The sequence below is a fragment of the Trifolium pratense genome, linkage group LG7 (assembly GCF_020283565.1).
Source record: "Trifolium pratense cultivar HEN17-A07 linkage group LG7, ARS_RC_1.1, whole genome shotgun sequence".
Taxonomy (NCBI): Eukaryota; Viridiplantae; Streptophyta; class Magnoliopsida; order Fabales; family Fabaceae; genus Trifolium; species Trifolium pratense.
This window is the reverse complement of record NC_060065.1, coordinates 21837235-21857971: the sequence shown is the minus strand read 5'-3', so window position 1 is coordinate 21857971 and position 20737 is coordinate 21837235. Positions and strand designations below refer to the sequence as shown.

General features: G+C 38.0%; 1 protein-coding gene across 1 annotated transcript; it reads left to right on the top strand.

Moving 5' to 3' along the window:
* Positions 1 to 625: 625 nt before the first annotated feature.
* Positions 626 to 5989, top strand: LOC123898433 (transcription factor bHLH48-like). The gene is made up of 7 exons (XM_045949377.1): positions 626 to 1397; positions 1492 to 1623; positions 1716 to 1781; positions 3839 to 3907; positions 4440 to 4511; positions 5056 to 5263; positions 5600 to 5989. Exons 1-7 carry the CDS (start codon positions 1029 to 1031, stop codon positions 5635 to 5637), a joined length of 954 nt encoding a protein of 317 aa, XP_045805333.1. The 5' UTR covers positions 626 to 1028; the 3' UTR covers positions 5638 to 5989.
* The last annotated feature ends 14748 nt before the right edge of the window (positions 5990 to 20737 follow it).

Below are 20737 nucleotides of genomic sequence, written 5' to 3'. Positions count from 1 at the left end.
TCATGTGGCTACTTGTAAGTACACTGTTTGAGTCAGCGACCAAATTTTCTAGTTTAGTAAGACAATATAAGTTATAGTTCGTGTAGAATTAATCGTTTAAAAAAGTAGTTGGTGAAAAAATAAATTATTTTGCTATGTCCAGCCCAAACTGAAATAAGCTTTGATACCATTGTTTAGTAACATGATACTAGACCAAAGACAAATCTTTATAATTAACTTTAGGAGTACAGATTTAAGCTTTTAATAGGAGTGATGATGCACCAAATCAACTAAAAAATAGTTGGAAACTCGATTTGATAAGTAATTCATTGAACTTAATTCATAAACCGAATATGTTGAACTTAAACTAAAAATAAGCTCGAAAAATAAAGAAGCTCAACTTAAACTAAATCGAATTTGAACTATTTAAGTTTAAAGTGGAAGGAACGCACACAATATTTTATTTTCATGAATTTTAATCGAACCAAATTCAAATTAAAAATACATTCATGACAAATTCGAGTTGAATTTTAAAGTGATTCAAATTCAATTCAACTTTATCATGAATTTTAAACTGAACCAAATAAAGAAAGTGATAGTTTTAAAAGTAAACTGATAAGAGGTTTACCAATCCAACAAAGCAACTAATAGTTGGCATATTTTGTTTTTGTTTATAAAATGTAATTGAGAATTAACCAAGGATGTTGATACCTCAACCACATCAAAATCAAACCATAGAATCCATTTTATTACAAACATCAATCATATTCAACACTTCCGTTACAACAGTACGGAAAAATACAATACCCGTTTATCCAAACAAAACAAAACCGTAGCGTAACAACGTTGCTTTCTTTGCTACTTGAAATGCCACAGAAACAAGAAGAACCAACATAAAATAAAATAAACACTATTTTCCACTCTCTTTCTTTCTCTCCTTTTTCTCTCTTTCATAACTTCACAACAACACAACACTCTCTAAAAAACTTAAAATCAAATCAAATCAAACCAAACCGGTTCGGTTCAGTTCAGTTCGGTTCAATTGGATCATGGAGCAAACCACACTCGAATCCATTCAATTCAACGAAGAAATTCAAGGAATCATGGCTCCGGCATCGGAAACCGCGAACTCTTTCACTGCACTTCTCGAACTACCTCCGACGCAGGTCGTTGAGCTTCTTCACTCACCGGAGATTACCGGAAAACCTCCGAAACCCTATCCTCTAACTTGCGACACCGGTAATTTGACTTTCCCTTCCAACACCACCGCAAGATTCTCCGTACTCGCCGGAGAGAATAAGAACTCGCCGGAGGTGAAGGATGAGGTACCGGAGACTGAAGGAGGTGGTTGTGTCTCTGATCCAACAATCGAGAACAAGAAATCCAAAGGTGCGAAGAGGAAAGAGCGAGAGAAGAAGGTTCGAAGTTCGAACTCAATTGTAACCGTTTTAGAGAATAATTAGGGTTTTCTACTTTTCAGTAATTTAGGAGAAATTGTGTTGTGAAACGCAGGTTAAAGTGTCGTCTAAGAAAATCAAAAGTATCGGCGATGAGAATTCCGGCAACGGCGGCGATGAACTTCCGTACGTTCACGTTCGAGTTCGTCGAGGTCAAGCTACAGATAGCCATAGCTTAGCAGAAAGGGTAAACACTCTTATTACTCTTTAATTAATTAATCACTAATTCAGTTCTTTAATTACATTTATTTATAATAAAGTTTTGTTAATTTATTGTAGGCTAGGAGAGAGAAGATAAATGCTCGAATGAAACTGTTGCAAGAGTTGGTCCCCGGTTGCAACAAGGTTGGTCCCTATTCTTTCTTTTCAAGATGTTGATTAATTAATTAATCCTCATTTAATTAAATTAAATAATTGGAGTTTATTTAATTAGTATCATGATTATCATGATTATGCCATAATTTTATCTAATTGTCTCCCAAAAGTACTATTCTGTCTCTAGATTATGGAATTTAGTGATTATGCCAGCCATGTCTTTATCACCTTTTCACCAAAAATGAAAGTGCATGCTTTTCCACCAAGAAAAGTTCTCATATGGCATTCTTGTAATTTCATCTCTCATCAAACACACTCTCACTCTCTTTTTGTTTTAGATGAAATATTCATATTTAGTTTTAGATGAATTAAAAATGAATTTAAATGTTTATTAATTTTAGAAATTTAGAATTGATTTTGACATGTTTAGCTCTTTTAGAATAAAATTGATTTTGCCTTCAAAATTAATTCTATTTAAAATTGGAAATTGAGTATTTTACAAGTCACTATAAATGTGTCCAAACATAAATCATTTTACTTTCAACTCAACTTTTGTCAGAATCAAACATACCGTAGGATTAACTACGGTGGAGAACTTTTGGAAAACAAAACCAAAAAGAATACTACTACTTTCAGTCATTTTTATAAGAGACATTTCACATTTCTAGATTCATTATTAATTAATCTATTTGACAAGTATATTGATTATTCAATGAATTTAGAAAGGTGAATTATAAAACGGATCGAAAGGAGTGTCTCTTTACTTAAATATATTAGTCTCCTTTAGAAAAATTAAACATATTATCTCTAAATAAACTTACCTTTATTATTTTTTTTCTAGATATTTTTTGTTAATATTTCTAATATGTTTTGAGAGATAAAAAATCACAATTGAACACATCTATATTTAAATGGAAATTTAGTAATATATTTATTCCCAAAACATACACTATAATTTATTTTTTAATATATGCGAAAAATTAAATAAGAAGGAGATAGTATATAGTCAAAAAAATAAATGGAGATAGTATTTGTTACTACCACTTACAAAGTTAGTACCTTTTATTTTTGGTGAAAGCTTACAAGTTACTAATACACCCAAAAAGTACTGTAATACCAATCCTCCTAAACAGATTTCATTGCCGTAACATTTTTTTCTAAATGTGGAAGATGCTCAAAACCTTTACAAAAAAAAAGTTGATATCAAGATAAAATTACATAAAAGTACTACTAAGTAATATAGTGATTCTTTTTGAAAAGGACAAAAGCAAAATACACGTCATGGTTTGTACAGAACAATTAAGGTAATCCACTCTTGTTCCTTTCTTTAGCTTTCTGACTTATTGGAGAGACAGAGAGGTGGGTGTGGGCGTGTGGGGTGTGAAGGGGGGGTTATCACTTATTCTTCTAGCTGGATTCTGGCTTTAACAATTGGAAGTGTGTTGAAAATTGTATTCATGGGTCCCCTAAACAAGTGAAATACTAATCCATCTTAGGGAATGTGATGGTTACCATCAACACTTAGTTTGGTATCTATCAATCATTTATGAGATAAGGATAATAGAGTGGGAAAATAAAGCATACCTTTTAGAGGGTAATATCTACCAAATCAATAACCTAACCCAACTGGCTTTGAGTATTTTACATAATTGAATTAATTTCACCTAAACTTTAGTTAAATACACACTTCAAGAGTTTTTTCCTAAATTAAAATTTTATTCTGCATTGTTTTTTTCTTTGGTAGTTTCAGGGTTCTTACAATAGTGATGTTTTTGAGTAAGGCCTTGGAGTCTTTGGATTGTACTTGTATGTTTTGAGCTGGCTGTTAATAAATCATATTTGGTTTGATTGGTCTCACAAAGTCTTTGGATTGTACTACCCATCGGCATGCTTAATTAATTGATTTAAGGTTGCACCCCATTTTCAGCATCATTCGTTGCTGTATCTTCAAAACTAAAACTAAAATTTCGGTGAATAAAATTTGGCTGGTCTCACAAAGTGCATATACATTGTGTTGATATTTTTTCTAACAAAAGAACTAATCTAGTAAGTCAGAGATAGCTGACATGATAAAGTTTTCTTTACAGATATCAGGAACAGCATTGGTTTTGGATAAAATCATCAACCATGTGCAATCTCTTCAGCATGAAGTGGAGGTCAGATTTTATATGAGTGACATTCTCGGCAATTGTTTAGACAAACAAAGATAAGGATAAAGTTTTAGCAGCAATGTGCTGGCATGCTTACAAACCTGCGGATAGTTCTTACAAACTTTTTAAATTAGTGGCTTGTGTTCCTTTTTTCCCTGCCTTTATTTGATCCTTCAAAAATGATAGTAGTCCCATAGAAAGTTATTCGATTCTTCAAAACTAATAGTAGCTTGTAAAAAACTACTGTCAGATTCAGGAACAAATAAAGTATTGCTTACTTTTTGTTTTTTGACTATTGACATTATAAACTGACTACTTTTATGCTTTATGCAAAAGTGGTTTGACTCTAATCTTCATGTGCCTCATTTAGAATTGAGGCTTGAAATTTCATGCTCCTAGACTTATGCATTTTGGTTGACTATATCCTTAAAATTTATAAAATGATATAAATGGTATGGTATTTCCATTATAATGATATCTTTCTATTTGAGTTACATCATAACTGTGATTTTGTTCTCATTGATTTCTCTGGTTTCAGATTTTATCAATGAAACTAGCAGCAGTTAACCCAATAATTGATTCCAACCTTGAAAGCATATTGGCTACAGAAGTAAGTATTTATTTTTTTTCACTTTTATATTGAAAAAACAGGGAATTTCTTTGGCTCGAGGTGTAATCTGAACTACATGTACTTGTCTAGCTTGGCACTAAATATATTTGAAGAAAAACACATGTCATCACTTTCTGGAGCATTTTAGTTCTTATTTATTGGGAGTTGGGACCCATCTATGCTTGTGCTAAGCAATCCTGATGTAGTTTTATGAGACTGCTATCAGAAATTCTTCTAAGTTTCCACATTGATTAGAGAGTTATTCGTCGCTATTTTTGTTTACTAGCCCATCTAATTGTTTGTATGTATACATATATGTTCAAACACTGAGATAATGGAAATGGGGATAGAGAGATGGCTTGTAGTCCCCGTCATTCATTCCATTCTGTAGGCCGTCATAAGAGACCAACAAAGAACACTGTAAATACTTAACAAAAATCAACAATATGAAACATAAATGCTTGCACTTGCAGGGAGTGTCCCTCATGGACAGTAACTTCGTTTTAATTTTCTTCTGCTAATAATACTTTATTGTGACCTGTAGGGTTTGTCTCTCATGGACAGTAACTTCCCTGCCACAGTTGCACCCGTCGTGTGGCCGGAAACCCCACACAATGGAAACAGACAGCAATTTCAGATACCGTGGCAATCTGATGCATTCCACCAACCACTTTGGGGGAGGGGAGAAAACAACCCTAATTTCATGACCCCAGAAAACTCACTTTTGAGTTACGACTCATCGGCAAATTCAGGTAGACTATAGTGCTTCTATTGCTCGTTTCCTCCCAAAATACTCCACAGATATTGGTCTAATTTAATCACATTATGGTTGCGCTTTCCATTGGCATTTGGCTTCATAAGACAAAGATTGGAGCTAAGCTGTGGCCTGTGGGGGATAAAGAAATTAAAAGGCATAAAGAAATCTGGGAGGCATGCTAATAAATAATTGGCATTCAAGCAACTAAACTTATTGTTGAATTTTTTAAAATTGGCCGAATGGGATTATTTTCATTCACGAGTACAAAACTGTTAATTTGCCGTTATTGATGAATCTGAGTTTAACAACAACTTTAATAATTTGCATACAGTTTCTCTGCACTCAAATCAGATGAAGATGGAGCAATGAACCAGTACAGAAGCAGTGGTACTAGTTGCAATTAGTCTAGTAGTGTATATAACAAATATAGTTGTAGAAATTAGCCTTGATTTGAGCAGGCCCAACATTCAGCAGGACTTCGTTGTTGATTGTCCTCTGTTTGTCTGAGTAAGTTGGAAAACCTGCATTTTATTCAGCCAGCAGGCTAGCAAGGAAGAAGAATTCGTATGCTATTTTTATATGATATATTAATTAATATCATTATGTATACTAACTACAGGGGTCATTCAGTCTTAGGCGATTGATGATTCAGATTGTAAAATCATTGAACAGACTGTTAGTTACTGTATTTATCATCGAAGTTTGTTGCTTTGTTTGTACTCTTGAAGATTTCTAGTCGGTATATCTTATTTTCTTTTGTTTTTATTATTTTTACAACTTTCACTCTAATTTGATAAATACATGCGAGTTTCACCACTATGTGGAACTTATTTCCAAAATATTGAGACTTGTGTGAATTTCACTAAATAAGAGAGTGAGTGTTGATAGAATGAGTGTTGTTACTCTTATTGAATTGTTGCAGGCTTGATGTGCTTCTGCAACATTAAATGAGGGAACTTATATTCATGGGTATGCATTGCAAATGAAACGCACCGTTTCACTTAAATAATAACAAATGAAATTAAAATAAATAAATAATAATAATAAATAAACATAAACATAAGAAACCCACATCACACCCATTTCACTACATTCTTTCTCTCTCCCTGTGTATTTCTCTCTCTCGGCCAGTATACCCCTGTTCTCACTTCTCCAACCTTTCCTTCTTCCACTTTTAATTTTTTTAAAATCACCAAATTTCAATTAGAAACCAAACAACCTTGAAGATACTTGCTCCTTCCAAAGTAAAGCTTTAACAAATGTGATTGGGTATAATTTTGGGGCTAGGGTTAATGATCTAAGGATGAAGATGAGTACCCGTTCCTTAAAAATTTCTTATTGAGACTCTGTGAGGTAAATATATCATCTATAACTCAACAATTATCTTTGGGTATATGTAATTTGGTTTAGAAAATTAATGTTAGAGATTAGAGTAGATATTTGGGAAATTTATGGTTCCATATGCTTAGTTTAAACTCTAGAATGATTTTCTAAATTTTAATAAACATGATTGATGTTCAGATTCAACCGTTGCTGCTTCATCTGCTTCTCCCGGAGTCGTTGGAAAGCAAAATTAGCCGGTCTTCATAGTTGTGAGTTGATGACAATCATTATCACTTATTTTAACTACCGTTATAAATTATATGTTACTAATTTTCTATGTTAATATTGATTATAAATATTTTTATCGGGAAACATGCCTTCGAAATCGTCTTCGTCATCCTTATTTGTTTACATATGGACTCTAGTTTGATTTCTTATGATAGTTTGATTTCTTATGATATATAAAGTAGCGGATTGAAAATTATGGTTTGATTGTGTTTAATTTTACATAAGTTTTAGAAATGTGTGAAACATGGTTTTAAGAGATGTATTTTAAGAATTGCGGTTATAATGACGACGGCCTAGGTGCACCTAGTTATATGATATCAAGGAGAAAAGGGCTATCCGTTAGATGGAGCCGCCCCTAAGTGAAAGGCCGCTCTTAGGAGGAAAGGGCTATCAACGAGATGGAGCCGTCTCTTGATTCTATCGTAACGAATTCATTTTATTTGATTGGATGAGAATGCGTTTTTGTAATCGGTGAGAAAAGGGCTATCCGTTAGATGGAGCCGCCCCTAAGTGCAAGGCCACTCTTAGGAGGAGAGGGCTATCAACGAGATGGAGCCGTCTCTCGATTCTTTCGTAACGAATTATTTTATTTGATTGAATTTCTATATTTGTTTCTTATTTCAATTTTTAAACTCTATAACGAATTGAATTGAATATTATTTATATCACATAGTTACTACTATACAATAATTGTTACAAGCTTCTAAAAATCAAACGCTCGTGCCTTTGTGTGTTTCCCATCTAGTTGGTAGTGGTTGTTATCTCTCACTAAGTCTTTGTGACTTACCCCTTCTTCTTACATTTTTTTTCAGATTCCCAGTCAGCTGAGTAGCAAGTTGTTAGCACATTCAAATCTTCATCAGTCTCACTCTTTTGGTAGGCCTCCTTTATGGAAGGCTAATTTGTATATATATCTTTTGGTTTGATCGAATATCTGCAGCTATTTTGAGTCTAGGAATATTTCATTTTGGAATGTATAAAGTTAAGAATGTAAATGTTGAAACTTTGACTAGTGATGTATATGCTGCAAACAGGTTTATTTTGATTTGGAAACATTGAAAATACAGATGTGATTTTGTCGAAATTTCAGTAAATATTATTTTTTTGAAGTAAATGGTCATGTTGGAAATCTTATATTTATTGTTAAACTCGGTCATTAGGCTTGCCGGACTAGGTATTAGTTCGCGCGCCGGTCACGATTTGTGTTGGGTCGTGACAAAGTTGGTATCAGAGCTCGGTCGTAGGTCCAAATAGCTGCAGACATAGAGTGATAATAGATTTTTGTTAGTAAATTGTGAACCCGGGCACCATTTACTCGCAAAAGCTATTCGCACTCTATGATGGTCTCCCTTGTTGTCTAAATTTGAAATTTCATGTGGTCTTTGATTTGTCTCACTTTCTTTGTCGTCTTGTCCTATATTTGATCAATGTTCTTTCACTAGGTAAGGATGCCACCCAAGACTAGAAACAATAATAGAAGAGAAGTTGTTGATGAGTCTGTTGCCGAACCTCAAGAATCCCGTCAAAGAGGTCGAGTTCGTGTTCGAGGTCGACGTGGGGGTAATGTTAGAGGTCGCGGGGCTAATGCAGGTGGACGTGGTTTGCCTGCAGAAGTATTCAATGTTGAGGTGCCTAGAGGGAGGCGAGGAAATCCAGCCATGGAAGAATATAATGCTGGTTTATTGGGATTACAACAGATTGTACAACAACTTGCTGGGGTTGTGGGACAACAACAACAACAACAAGATAATCAAGGGCAGCCAGCTGTTGGTGGTCAGCAAGAAGCTGGACAGGGTGAGCAGCAGGAGACAACTCAAGCAAGAGGGATTGAGGTTACTCTAGAACAATTCATGAAGCTTAAACCCCCTACTTTTTCTGGGTCTGATGCAAGTGAGGACCCACAACGTTTCATTGACGGTCTAGAGAGGTTATGGAGAGCATTAGGATGTTCAAATATAAGGGCAGTTGAATTGGCATCATTTCAGTTGGAGGGTGTGGCATATGATTGGTTTGATACGGTGTCACGTGGAAGAGAAGTGAGATCACCTCCAATGGCATGGGATGAGTTCTCTCGATTGTTTATGGCTCGTTTTCTCCCAGAAAGTGTTAGAGATAGTTTGGCTCATGAGTTTGAGCGATTTGAGCAAACTGAGGGAATGTCAGTTTCTGAGTATAGTGCTCGTTTTACACAACTTTCTAGACATGCTCGCTACACTGTCACTGAAGAGACGCGTATCAAAAAATTCGTTAGAGGATTGAGAGAGTACTTGTTTAGATCTGTGGTTGGGTCTAAATGTTCCACTTTTGCTGAGGTTTTGAGTTTGGCACTTCAAATTGAGCAGCGACAAAAGGATAAAGGAGGTAATAAACAAGATTCTCGCAAGAAACAACGAGTTGAAGGATCACATAGTCATTACTCTAGTAGTGGCGGTGGCTCTATGTATGGTCATCAAGTGCAACAAAGGTCAGGTTCACAAAGGGGTGGTTTTAGCGGACAATCTTATCGTACTGTGCAAAGTGGTAGATCGGATCATAAGGCATCAACAGGGTCTACTTTTCCTCAGAAACATTCTAGTGGTACGACTGGAAAGTTTTTTCAAGATGGTAAGGAGTGTTTTCATTGTGGTCAAATAGGTCACATCAGGAGGAACTGCCCAGTAGCTATGACACAACCATCATCTAGTCATGTATCTGCCCCAGCAGCTTTAGCGCCTAATCGGGTTCATTCTACACCTATGCAAAAAATGGGGAATTCTTCTGTTCAGGGTTCGAAAACATCTCAACATGAGGGCAGAGGACCTGGAGGTAGAGGACAAATGCAAGCAGGAAGAGGCCAGGCTCGAGTCTTTGCTTTGACTCGTCAGGATGCTCAGGCATCAAATGCAGTGGTTACAGGTATTCTTTCTATTTGTTCCCAAGAAGCTCATGTTTTGTTTGATCCTGGAGCTACACATTCTTTTGTATCTTTATGGTTTGCCTCTCGACTTGGTAAAAATTCATCTGTTCTTGACGAGGCCTTAGTCGTGGCTTTACCTGTTGGTGATAAATTGTTCGCTGAGTCTGTATATCATTCTTGTGACATATCGATTGCGGGCCAAATATTATTTGCAGACTTAGTAGTTATTGATATGATAGATTTTGATGTGATTTTGGGTATGGACTGGTTGTCGTCTCATCATGCTACCTTAGATTGTTACAATAAGATCGTTAAATTTGAGATACCTGGAAAACCACCTTTCTCATTTCAAGGCAAACCCACATGGATGCCCCATAACTTAATCTCAGCCTTGAGAGCTAACAAGTTACTAAGAAGGGGTTGTCAAGGATACTTAGCTGTGGTTACAAATATACAATGGGATGAAGGCAAATTAGAAAAAATTCCCATAGCATCTGAGTTTCCTGATGTTTTTCCCGAAGATCTTCCTGGAATGCCACCTGATAGGGAAATTGAGTTCTCCATTGAGTTGGTTCCCGACACTCAGCCCATATCTATACCCCCTTACCGAATGGCTCCAGCTGAGCTTAAAGAATTAAAGGAGCAACTACAAGATCTTCTTGATAAGGGCTTTATTCGTGCGAGTACTTCTCCATGGGGTGCACCGGTATTGTTTGTAAAGAAGAAAGATGGGTCGATGCGATTATGTGTAGACTATAGACAATTGAACAAGGTGACAATAAAGAATAAATATCCTTTACCCCGCATTGATGAGTTATTTGATCAACTTCAAGGAGCCCAGTGTTTTTCCAAGATTGATTTGCGGTCTGGGTATCACCAATTGAAGATTAAGAGGGAGGATATACCGAAGACAGCTTTTCGCACTCGTTATGGACATTATGAATTTCTTGTTATGTCTTTCGGACTCACTAATGCTCCAGCAGCCTTTATGGATTTGATGAATCGGATTTTTAAGCCATTCTTGGATCAATTTGTGATAGTGTTTATTGATGATATTCTTATTTATTCCAAGAGTAAGGAAGAGCATGAACAACATTTAAGGCTTGTTTTGCAAACATTAAGAGAGAATCAATTATATGCTAAATTCTCTAAATGTGAATTTTGGCTAGACAATGTGACATTTCTAGGTCATGTGGTATCTAAAAATGGAATAAGTGTTGACCCAAGCAAGGTTGAAGCAGTGCAAAATTGGCCTCGACCCACCACAGTAAAGGAGATCCGAAGTTTTCTTGGTTTAGCTGGATATTATCGGCGTTTTGTGAAGGACTTCTCCAAACTTGCGTTCCCATTAACTAGGTTAACCCAAAAGAAAGTTGAGTTTCAATGGACGGATGCGTGTGAAGAGAGCTTTCAGAAATTAAAGCAGTATTTGACTTCAGCACCTGTTTTAGCATTACCAACAAGTGGTGGAGGTTATGCAGTTTATTGTGACGCTTCTAGAGTTGGTCTTGGTTGTGTTCTTATGCAGCATGGTAAAGTAATTGCTTATGCATCGAGACAACTAAAAAGACATGAACAAAACTACCCTACCCATGATTTGGAGATGGCAGCAGTGATTTTTGCACTTAAGATTTGGAGGCATTATTTGTATGGTGAAACTTTGGAGATTTATACTGACCACAAGAGTCTTCAATACATCTTTAAGCAGCGAGATTTAAATTTAAGACAAAGAAGGTGGATGGAACTCTTGAAAGATTATGATTGCACGATCTTGTATCATCCTGGTAAGGCCAATGTTGTTGCAGATGCCTTAAGTAGAAAATCCATGGGCAGTCTTGCTCATTTAGCAGCAATAAAGAGACCTATAATTAAAGAATTTCAAGAACTTGTTGAAAGCGGAGTTCAATTGGAGATTGATTCTTCAAAGGCATTGTTGGCTCATGTGCAAATTCGTTCCACCTTAGTTGATGATATTAAGGAGGCTCAAAGTAAAGACTCGGACTTGGTGAAGACGGTGGATGATGTACGAAATGGTAAAGTTTCAAACTTCTCAGTTGATTTCGATGGTGTCTTGTGGTTGAATTCTCGGTTATGTGTTCCAAATGTTGGTGAGTTAAGGAGAAAAATATTGGAGGAGGCTCATCATTCTTCTTATACCATACATCCAGGTTCTAACAAGATGTATCAAGATTTGAGAGAATTTTATTGGTGGGAAGGGATGAAGAAAGATGTAGCTGATTTTGTCTCTAAATGCTTAGTGTGTCAACAAGTAAAGGCTGAGCACCAAAAGCCTGCAGGTTTACTTCAACCTGTTGAAATACCTGAATGGAAGTGGGAAGACATTGCGATGGATTTTGTCACAGGTTTATCGCGAACTCAAAAGGGTTATGACTCTGTGTGGGTAATTATAGATCGGTTGACCAAGTCTGCACATTTCTTACCTGTGAAGACAACCTATACTGCATCTCAGTATGCTAAACTTTATTTGGAGGAGATTGTCTCTCTACATGGTGTTCCGGTGTCTATTATCTCTGATCGTGGGGCTCAGTTTACCGCTCAGTTTTGGAAGTCTTTTCAATCTGCATTAGGGACTCGTTTGAACCTTAGTACTGCTTTTCATCCTCAAACTGATGGTCAATCCGAGAGGACTATACAAATCCTAGAAGATATGCTTCGTGCTTGTGTTCTTGATTTTGGAGGAAGTTGGGATCGATATTTGCCTATGATGGAATTTGCATATAACAATAGCTATCAATCTAGTATTCAAATGGCTCCTTTTGAGGCATTGTATGGCAGACGGTGTAGGTCTCCTATAGGATGGTTTGAAGTTGGAGAAGCTAAACTAGTGGGTCCGGAGTTGATTCAAGATGCCATCGAAAAGGTTAAATTGATTCGAGATCGTTTAGTGACAGCCCAGAGTAGACAAAAGTCTTATTCTGACAAGAGGCGTCGTCCCTTAGAGTTCACAGTGGGAGATCATGTATTTTTACGTGTTTCACCAATGAAAGGAGTTTTACGGTTTGGCAAAAAGGGTAAATTAAGTCCAAGGTTCATCGGCCCGTTTGAGATTTTGGAGAGAGTCGGGCCTGTAGCTTATCGCTTAGCACTTCCACCGGATCTGTCAGGAGTCCATCCGGTCTTTCATATTTCTATGCTTCGGAAGTACCTTTATGATCCTTCTCATGTTATTAGTCATGAAAATATTCAATTAGATGAGAATTTGTCATACACAGAACATCCGGTAGCGGTAGTAGACAAGGAAATTAGACGACTACGTTCAAAAGATATTGTTTCGGTGAAGGTTCTTTGGAAAGGACCGTCAGGTGAAGAGACAACGTGGGAATCCGAAGAAGTCATGCGTTCAAAGTATCCACACTTATTTGAAAATCGAGGTTAGTTGTATAAATTCGAGGACGAATTTTTTTTAAGGGGGGAAGATTGAAACGCACCGTTTCACTTAAATAATAACAAATGAAATTAAAATAAATAAATAATAATAATAAATAAACATAAACATAAGAAACCCACATCACACCCATTTCACTACATTCTTTCTCTCTCCCTGTGTATTTCTCTCTCTCGGCCAGTATACCCCTGTTCTCACTTCTCCAACCTTTCCTTCTTCCACTTTTAATTTTTTTAAAATCACCAAATTTCAATTAGAAACCAAACAACCTTGAAGATACTTGCTCCTTCCAAAGTAAAGCTTTAACAAATGTGATTGGGTATAATTTTGGGGCTAGGGTTAATGATCTAAGGATGAAGATGAGTACCCGTTCCTTAAAAATTTCTTATTGAGACTCTGTGAGGTAAATATATCATCTATAACTCAACAATTATCTTTGGGTATATGTAATTTGGTTTAGAAAATTAATGTTAGAGATTAGAGTAGATATTTGGGAAATTTATGGTTCCATATGCTTAGTTTAAACTCTAGAATGATTTTCTAAATTTTAATAAACATGATTGATGTTCAGATTCAACCGTTGCTGCTTCATCTGCTTCTCCCGGAGTCGTTGGAAAGCAAAATTAGCCGGTCTTCATAGTTGTGAGTTGATGACAATCATTATCACTTATTTTAACTACCGTTATAAATTATATGTTACTAATTTTCTATGTTAATATTGATTATAAATATTTTTATCGGGAAACATGCCTTCGAAATCGTCTTCGTCATCCTTATTTGTTTACATATGGACTCTAGTTTGATTTCTTATGATAGTTTGATTTCTTATGATATATAAAGTAGCGGATTGAAAATTATGGTTTGATTGTGTTTAATTTTACATAAGTTTTAGAAATGTGTGAAACATGGTTTTAAGAGATGTATTTTAAGAATTGCGGTTATAATGACGACGGCCTAGGTGCACCTAGTTATATGATATCAAGGAGAAAAGGGCTATCCGTTAGATGGAGCCGCCCCTAAGTGAAAGGCCGCTCTTAGGAGGAAAGGGCTATCAACGAGATGGAGCCGTCTCTTGATTCTATCGTAACGAATTCATTTTATTTGATTGGATGAGAATGCGTTTTTGTAATCGGTGAGAAAAGGGCTATCCGTTAGATGGAGCCGCCCCTAAGTGCAAGGCCACTCTTAGGAGGAGAGGGCTATCAACGAGATGGAGCCGTCTCTCGATTCTTTCGTAACGAATTATTTTATTTGATTGAATTTCTATATTTGTTTCTTATTTCAATTTTTAAACTCTATAACGAATTGAATTGAATATTATTTATATCACATAGTTACTACTATACAATAATTGTTACAAGCTTCTAAAAATCAAACGCTCGTGCCTTTGTGTGTTTCCCATCTAGTTGGTAGTGGTTGTTATCTCTCACTAAGTCTTTGTGACTTACCCCTTCTTCTTACATTTTTTTTCAGATTCCCAGTCAGCTGAGTAGCAAGTTGTTAGCACATTCAAATCTTCATCAGTCTCACTCTTTTGGTAGGCCTCCTTTATGGAAGGCTAATTTGTATATATATCTTTTGGTTTGATCGAATATCTGCAGCTATTTTGAGTCTAGGAATATTTCATTTTGGAATGTATAAAGTTAAGAATGTAAATGTTGAAACTTTGACTAGTGATGTATATGCTGCAAACAGGTTTATTTTGATTTGGAAACATTGAAAATACAGATGTGATTTTGTCGAAATTTCAGTAAATATTATTTTTTTGAAGTAAATGGTCATGTTGGAAATCTTATATTTATTGTTAAACTCGGTCATTAGGCTTGCCGGACTAGGTATTAGTTCGCGCGCCGGTCACGATTTGTGTTGGGTCGTGACAGCAAAATCTGGTAGTTTTCTGATGGGGAAGGCATGCATTGCCTAGTGATAAAAACAGGCTTTTCTGACGATATTTTGCTGACTTATCTGCTTAATATGTATTCCATGTGTGAGAAATTGGAATTATCAGTTCAACTGTTTAAGAAATTCATTTCTAAAAGTAACATCACCTGGTGTTTATGAAACACAAACCCTCCTTAGATTAGGTGTGTACTGTGTTTTCTCAAATTACATTGAATTATGTCATTTTCTCAAATTATTATTGGTGGCAAAGTGTCGGTATCCATGTATCTGGTGTCCGTACTTCATAGCATGGTGTACTTGATGTCTTGTTTCATGTAAAATGGTTATTTTATAGATGCAATAGTTTTGTTCCAAAAAATGTAAGCTTATGATCTTCCATATTGTCCCTAAAATTTGGAGAAATCTACTTGATGCATATGCAAACCAGGGAGCTTTGAAATTAGGCAAATTTGTTCATGGTTACCTTCTAAAGCACTTGTTTAATGGATCTATCGGATGTAATATACACTTGGAAACATATATTTGTTGTATACACTTGGAAACATATATCTGTTGTGGCAAGTATGGGGTGATTTAAGTCTCATATTGCTTAGAAAAATAGATTGTGGTAGCGTGCTTGAATAGTTGTAGTACTAGTACTAGAGATGTACTAGTACTAAGATTTACCATTTCCTATATACCATAATAATGATTCTCACTTCTTTTAAGCTGTCTTTATTCACAGTCAGACTTGTTCTATTAGAAAGTTATATTGGAAAGTTTATTAACATAAAATCAACAAGATCCCAACAGATTTCAAAAAATCAAAAGGACAAAGAGTTTTCTTAACAGATGAAAAGAAAACAGATGAGAGAGAGAGAGAGAGGTAGAGAGAGAATGCGGTATAGCGGAGTTTTTCCTTAGAAAGGGTTTCGAGGTATGCGGTATGTTGGAGGACGTTTATGTAGCTAATAAGAAGAATAAGTTCGGCGAACCCTATGGATTTGTAAGATTTTCCAATGTTAAAAATGTGCCTAAATTGACAAAAGCCTTGAATGATGTCTGGTTCAGAAACTATCGGGTCCGAGCTAGTGTGGCTTTATTTAATCGTTATAACTCTGGAGAGGACGATAGTCTTGCTTATAACAAGGGTGGACAGTCAAAGGGTGTGGACCAAATCCCAACGAAGGATGGTTCCAAAGTGTTAGGGCAACCAGCTTTGCTGAAAGGTAGTGAGGATCCTCTGGTGGAGCATAAGTTACTTCCTGAGAAGGAGGACTATGGCCCTATGGATAGTGTGCAGGTGGGGGATGTAGTAGTCAAAGTTGGGGCTGGACAGAAACGAGTTGTTCGATTTGATGCTCAGAAGAAGGAGGGGGGAATGAAAAGCATCGAGATGGTGAAGCCTAAACAAGTTGCAAAAGCAAATGAGTGCGGTGTTTTCTTAAGCAAGTATCGTCCATTGTCAGATGACGTGGAATGGGTTCAAAAGGGCCTGGTGGCAACAGTCCTTAATGGAGAGGCCATTCCCGTGGTGCAGAATAGATTATCCGACGAAGGCTTCAGTGATTTGATACTTATTCCCATGGGGGCTGACAAAGTTTTTGTTAGGAGTTTGGAGGGGGTGGATGCGTTGTTAATTGTGAATGGCGCAAAAGAGTTTTTTAAACTCGTTTTTTCACACTGGATACGATGGGACCAAGATGTGACGCCTTACCGGAGAGGGGCTTGGGTTCGTCTGTATGGTGTTCCGTTGAATGCTTGGAATATCAACTTCTTTAAGCTATGTGTCCTTGATTGTGGAAGCTACTTACGCACGGATAAGTGTACTGCTGATAAAGATAGGTTGGATTTTGCTCGGGTCCTTGTAGCTACGCCTGACTTAGGTACCATTAATAGTGTGGTGACTATACTGGTGGACGGGGCACAGGTACAGATTCAGGTTGTGGAGGAATGGGGGTCTGCTTTGGGAGAGGACACTTGCCTTTTTGAGGAGGAGAGCGAGACTGAAGATTATTATTCCGACCTTGGAGAGGGGCCTGTTGATATGGAAGTTCGCCGCGATGTTGACGGTTTGGTTGAGAGCCTTGTGGAGGGACTGAGGAACGATGATTGCGACGGTCATCATGATCAGGGGGATGTTGAGTTGGCAGATAAGAAAGAGGTTAGTCAGGTCGACGAGGAAGCTGTTGAGAAGGAGGTTGAACGAGTTGCGGACACCGTTAACGCTGAAGGGAACGGGGTGGAGTCTTCCTTAAAGCATTCTAGTTTTCCTAAACCGGGCACTTTATTTGGACGTGAAGAACACAATACGCTCTATCGAAAGAGATCTGAATCTTGTCCTCCTAAAGTGAGTCGCTCTATTATCTCGGGGCCATGGAGTCTGGAATGGCTTCATGATCACAATTATGGGGATGCTGGGGTTATTTTTTCGACACGTAAGAGGCTTACCTCGAAGGAACTTAGTGGAGTGAGGAAGCAGAAAGGCAGTCATTTTGAATCTAGGAGAAGAAAAGAAAGAGGGTTGCTTAGTCATCCACTCCATAGTATCAAAAAGGTGGCTAGAATGCCAAGTAATGATCGTAGAGAGGTTCTAAAAGTTTTAAAGAAGAATGTGCGGCGTCGCCGGGGTGGGGATGAGGTGAATCGTTCTTGTTTGATGAGTCGACGGATGTCTTCTGAGGAGTCTTCTTCATCGCTCTCCGTAAACAACGATTGGCAGAATTGGGTGGCTATGCAAGGTACTGCACAAATGGCAGTGGATGACGTGTGGGGGATAGGAAAATCTATTGGGGTAAAGTTTAATGGTGATAATGTGAATATGTTTCAAGTTTTATCTAGGGCAGGAAAAGGTAAGAAGACGGCATCAGGCTCTAGATTGGAGGGGGGAGCACATCATGACTCGGAGTGCTAGGTCTGTGATGTTTTTGTGAAGCGAGGGGGGAGTGTGTTTGATGAAGATTATATCTTGGAATATAAGAGGCTTGGGTGGGTTTGAAAAGAGGAAGGAAGTGCGTAAGTTGGTGGGGGACCAGAAACCTTTCATACTCTGTCTTCAGGAGACCAAGTTATCACAGTGTGACGTTTTTATGTGCTCGACCCTTTGGGGTAGCTCGCAACATGCGTTTTCATATCGGCCTTCAGATGGGGCATCGGGGGGTTTGCTAACACTCTGGGATACATCTGAGGTGGAGGTGTGGACGTCTGATACTAGCGACCATGTGTTGTGGTGTCGGGGTAGGTTTGTTAAATCTGGAGATGAGTTTCTTCTGGCCAATGTCTATGCGCCATGTGATGATGGTGCTAAGCAAGGGCTTTGGGACTCTTTATCGGCTCGGATTAACTTGATGGGGAGGGAGAGGGTGTGTATTTGCGGCGATTTTAATGCAGTTAGACAACCTGAGGAAAGGCGCTCCTCTAGAGGGAACCATCGTAATGTGGATATTGCTCCTTTTAATCGGTTTATTGATGAGAATACTCTTATTGATCTTCCCCTTATTGGTCGCAAATTTACGTGGTTTAAAGGGGATGGCCTCGCGATGAGCCGCTTAGATAGATTTTTGCTTTCTGAGGAATGGTGCTTGACTTGGCCCAATTGCAAGCAGGTGGCGAATTTGCGAGGGCTTTCTGATCACTGTCCCCTAGTTCTTTCTGCAAGTGAGGAAGATTGGGGACCCCGTCCTTCAAGGATGCTAAAATGCTGGACAGATGTTCCTGGTTACAATTCTTTTGTTAAAGAGAAATGGAACTCACTGCATGTCGATGGATGGGGTGGGTTTGTGCTTAAGGAGAAGCTTAAGATGATAAAGGTTGCTTTGAAAGGTTGGCACCAAGCTCACGTTCAGAATTTGCCTAGTAGAATTGAGTCTTTGAAAGAGCGCTTGTCGTTTTTGGATCAGAAGGGGGAGGAGGAAGAGTTGACGGAAGTAGAGTTAACGGAGCTTCATGGGGTCACAGCTGGTATTCACTCGATGTCTCGCTTGCATGCTAGTATTAGTTGGCAACAATCGCGATCGCTGTGGCTTAAGGAGGGTGACGCTAATACTAAGTACTTCCATTCAGTCTTGGCGGATCGCAGACGACGGAATGGTACCTCGGTAATTCAAGTGGGTGGGGCTACTTTGGAGGGGGTGAATCCGATCCGACAGGCTGTGTTCTCGCATTTTGCGTCTCACTTCAGGAATCCAAATATGGAAAGACCCGGAGTGGATAATCTTCAGTTTAAGAGATTGAACCATATTGAGTGTAGTAGCCTTATCAAACCTTTTACGGAAGCAGAGGTGAAAGCAGCTGTGTGGGACTGTGATAGTTATAAAAGTCCTGGGCCTGATGGGATAAACTTTGGTTTCTTTAAGGATTTTTGGACGGAGTTGAGGGGAGATGTCATGCGTTTTATTTTAGATTTTCATCGGAATGGAAAACTGACAAAAGGTATCAATTCTACTTTTATTGCGCTGATCCCAAAGGTTGATAGTCCTCAACGGTTGAATGATTTTCGACCGATTTCGTTAGTTGGTAGTATTTATAAAATCCTGGCGAAGGTCCTCGCGAATCGGTTACGTCTTGTTATTGGAAGTGTGATATCGGAGTCTCAGACGGCGTTCGTTAAGGACAGACAGATTCTGGATGGAATTCTTATAGCTAATGAGGTTGTGGATGAGGCTCGGAAGTCTAAGAGGGAACTTATGCTTTTCAAGGTGGATTTTGAAAAAGCCTATGATTCAGTGGATTGGGGTTATTTGGACAAGGTTATGGAGAGTATGTCATTTCCTACTTTGTGGAGGAAGTGGATTAGGGAGTGTGTGGGTACGGCTACGGCATCTATTCTGGTCAATGGTAGCCCAACTGATGAATTCCCTCTCGAGAGAGGTCTTAGACAAGGAGATCCATTATCTCCTTTTCTGTTCCTTTTGGCTTCGGAGGGGTTAAATGTGCTGATGGAGGCTATGGTAGAGCGTAATTTGTTTGTGGGGTATAGTTTAGGGGAGTCGGATCCTATTTCGGTGTCGCACTTACAGTTTGCTGATGACACTCTTCTAATGGGGGAGAAGAGTTGGGCTAATGTACGGGCACTGCGAGCGTTACTAGTGTTGTTTGAGACTATGTCAGGTTTAAAGGTCAATTTTAACAAAAGTATGCTTGTTGGGGTGAATATTTCCGAATCCTGATTAGGCGAAGCTGCGTCTGCTTTATGTTGTAAAGTGGGAAAAATTCCTTTTATTTATCTGGGTCTTCCTATTGAGGGTGATTCGAGGCGTTTGGGCTTTTGGAAATCGGTGTTGGAACGTTTAAAGAATAGATTATCTGGGTGGAAGAGCCGCTTTCTTTCTTTTGGTGGTCGTCTGGTTTTGCTCAAGTCTGTCTTGACATCTCTACCTGTCTATGCTCTATCCTTCTTCAAAGCTCCTTCAGGTATCATTTCCTCTATTGAGTCTCTTTTAATTAAATTTTTTTGGGGGGGGTGTGAGGTTTCTAGGAAAACAGCTTGGGTAAATTGGAAAACTATTTGTTTACGGAAAGAGTATGGAGGTTTGGGGGTACGTCAGTTACGGGAGTTTAATTTGGCACTGTTAGGTAAATGGTGTTGGAGGATGTTAGTGGATCGAGAGGGGTTGTGGTTTCGTGTGTTGGCAGCTCGTTATGGGATGGAGCGAGGGAGATTGCGAGATGGAGGG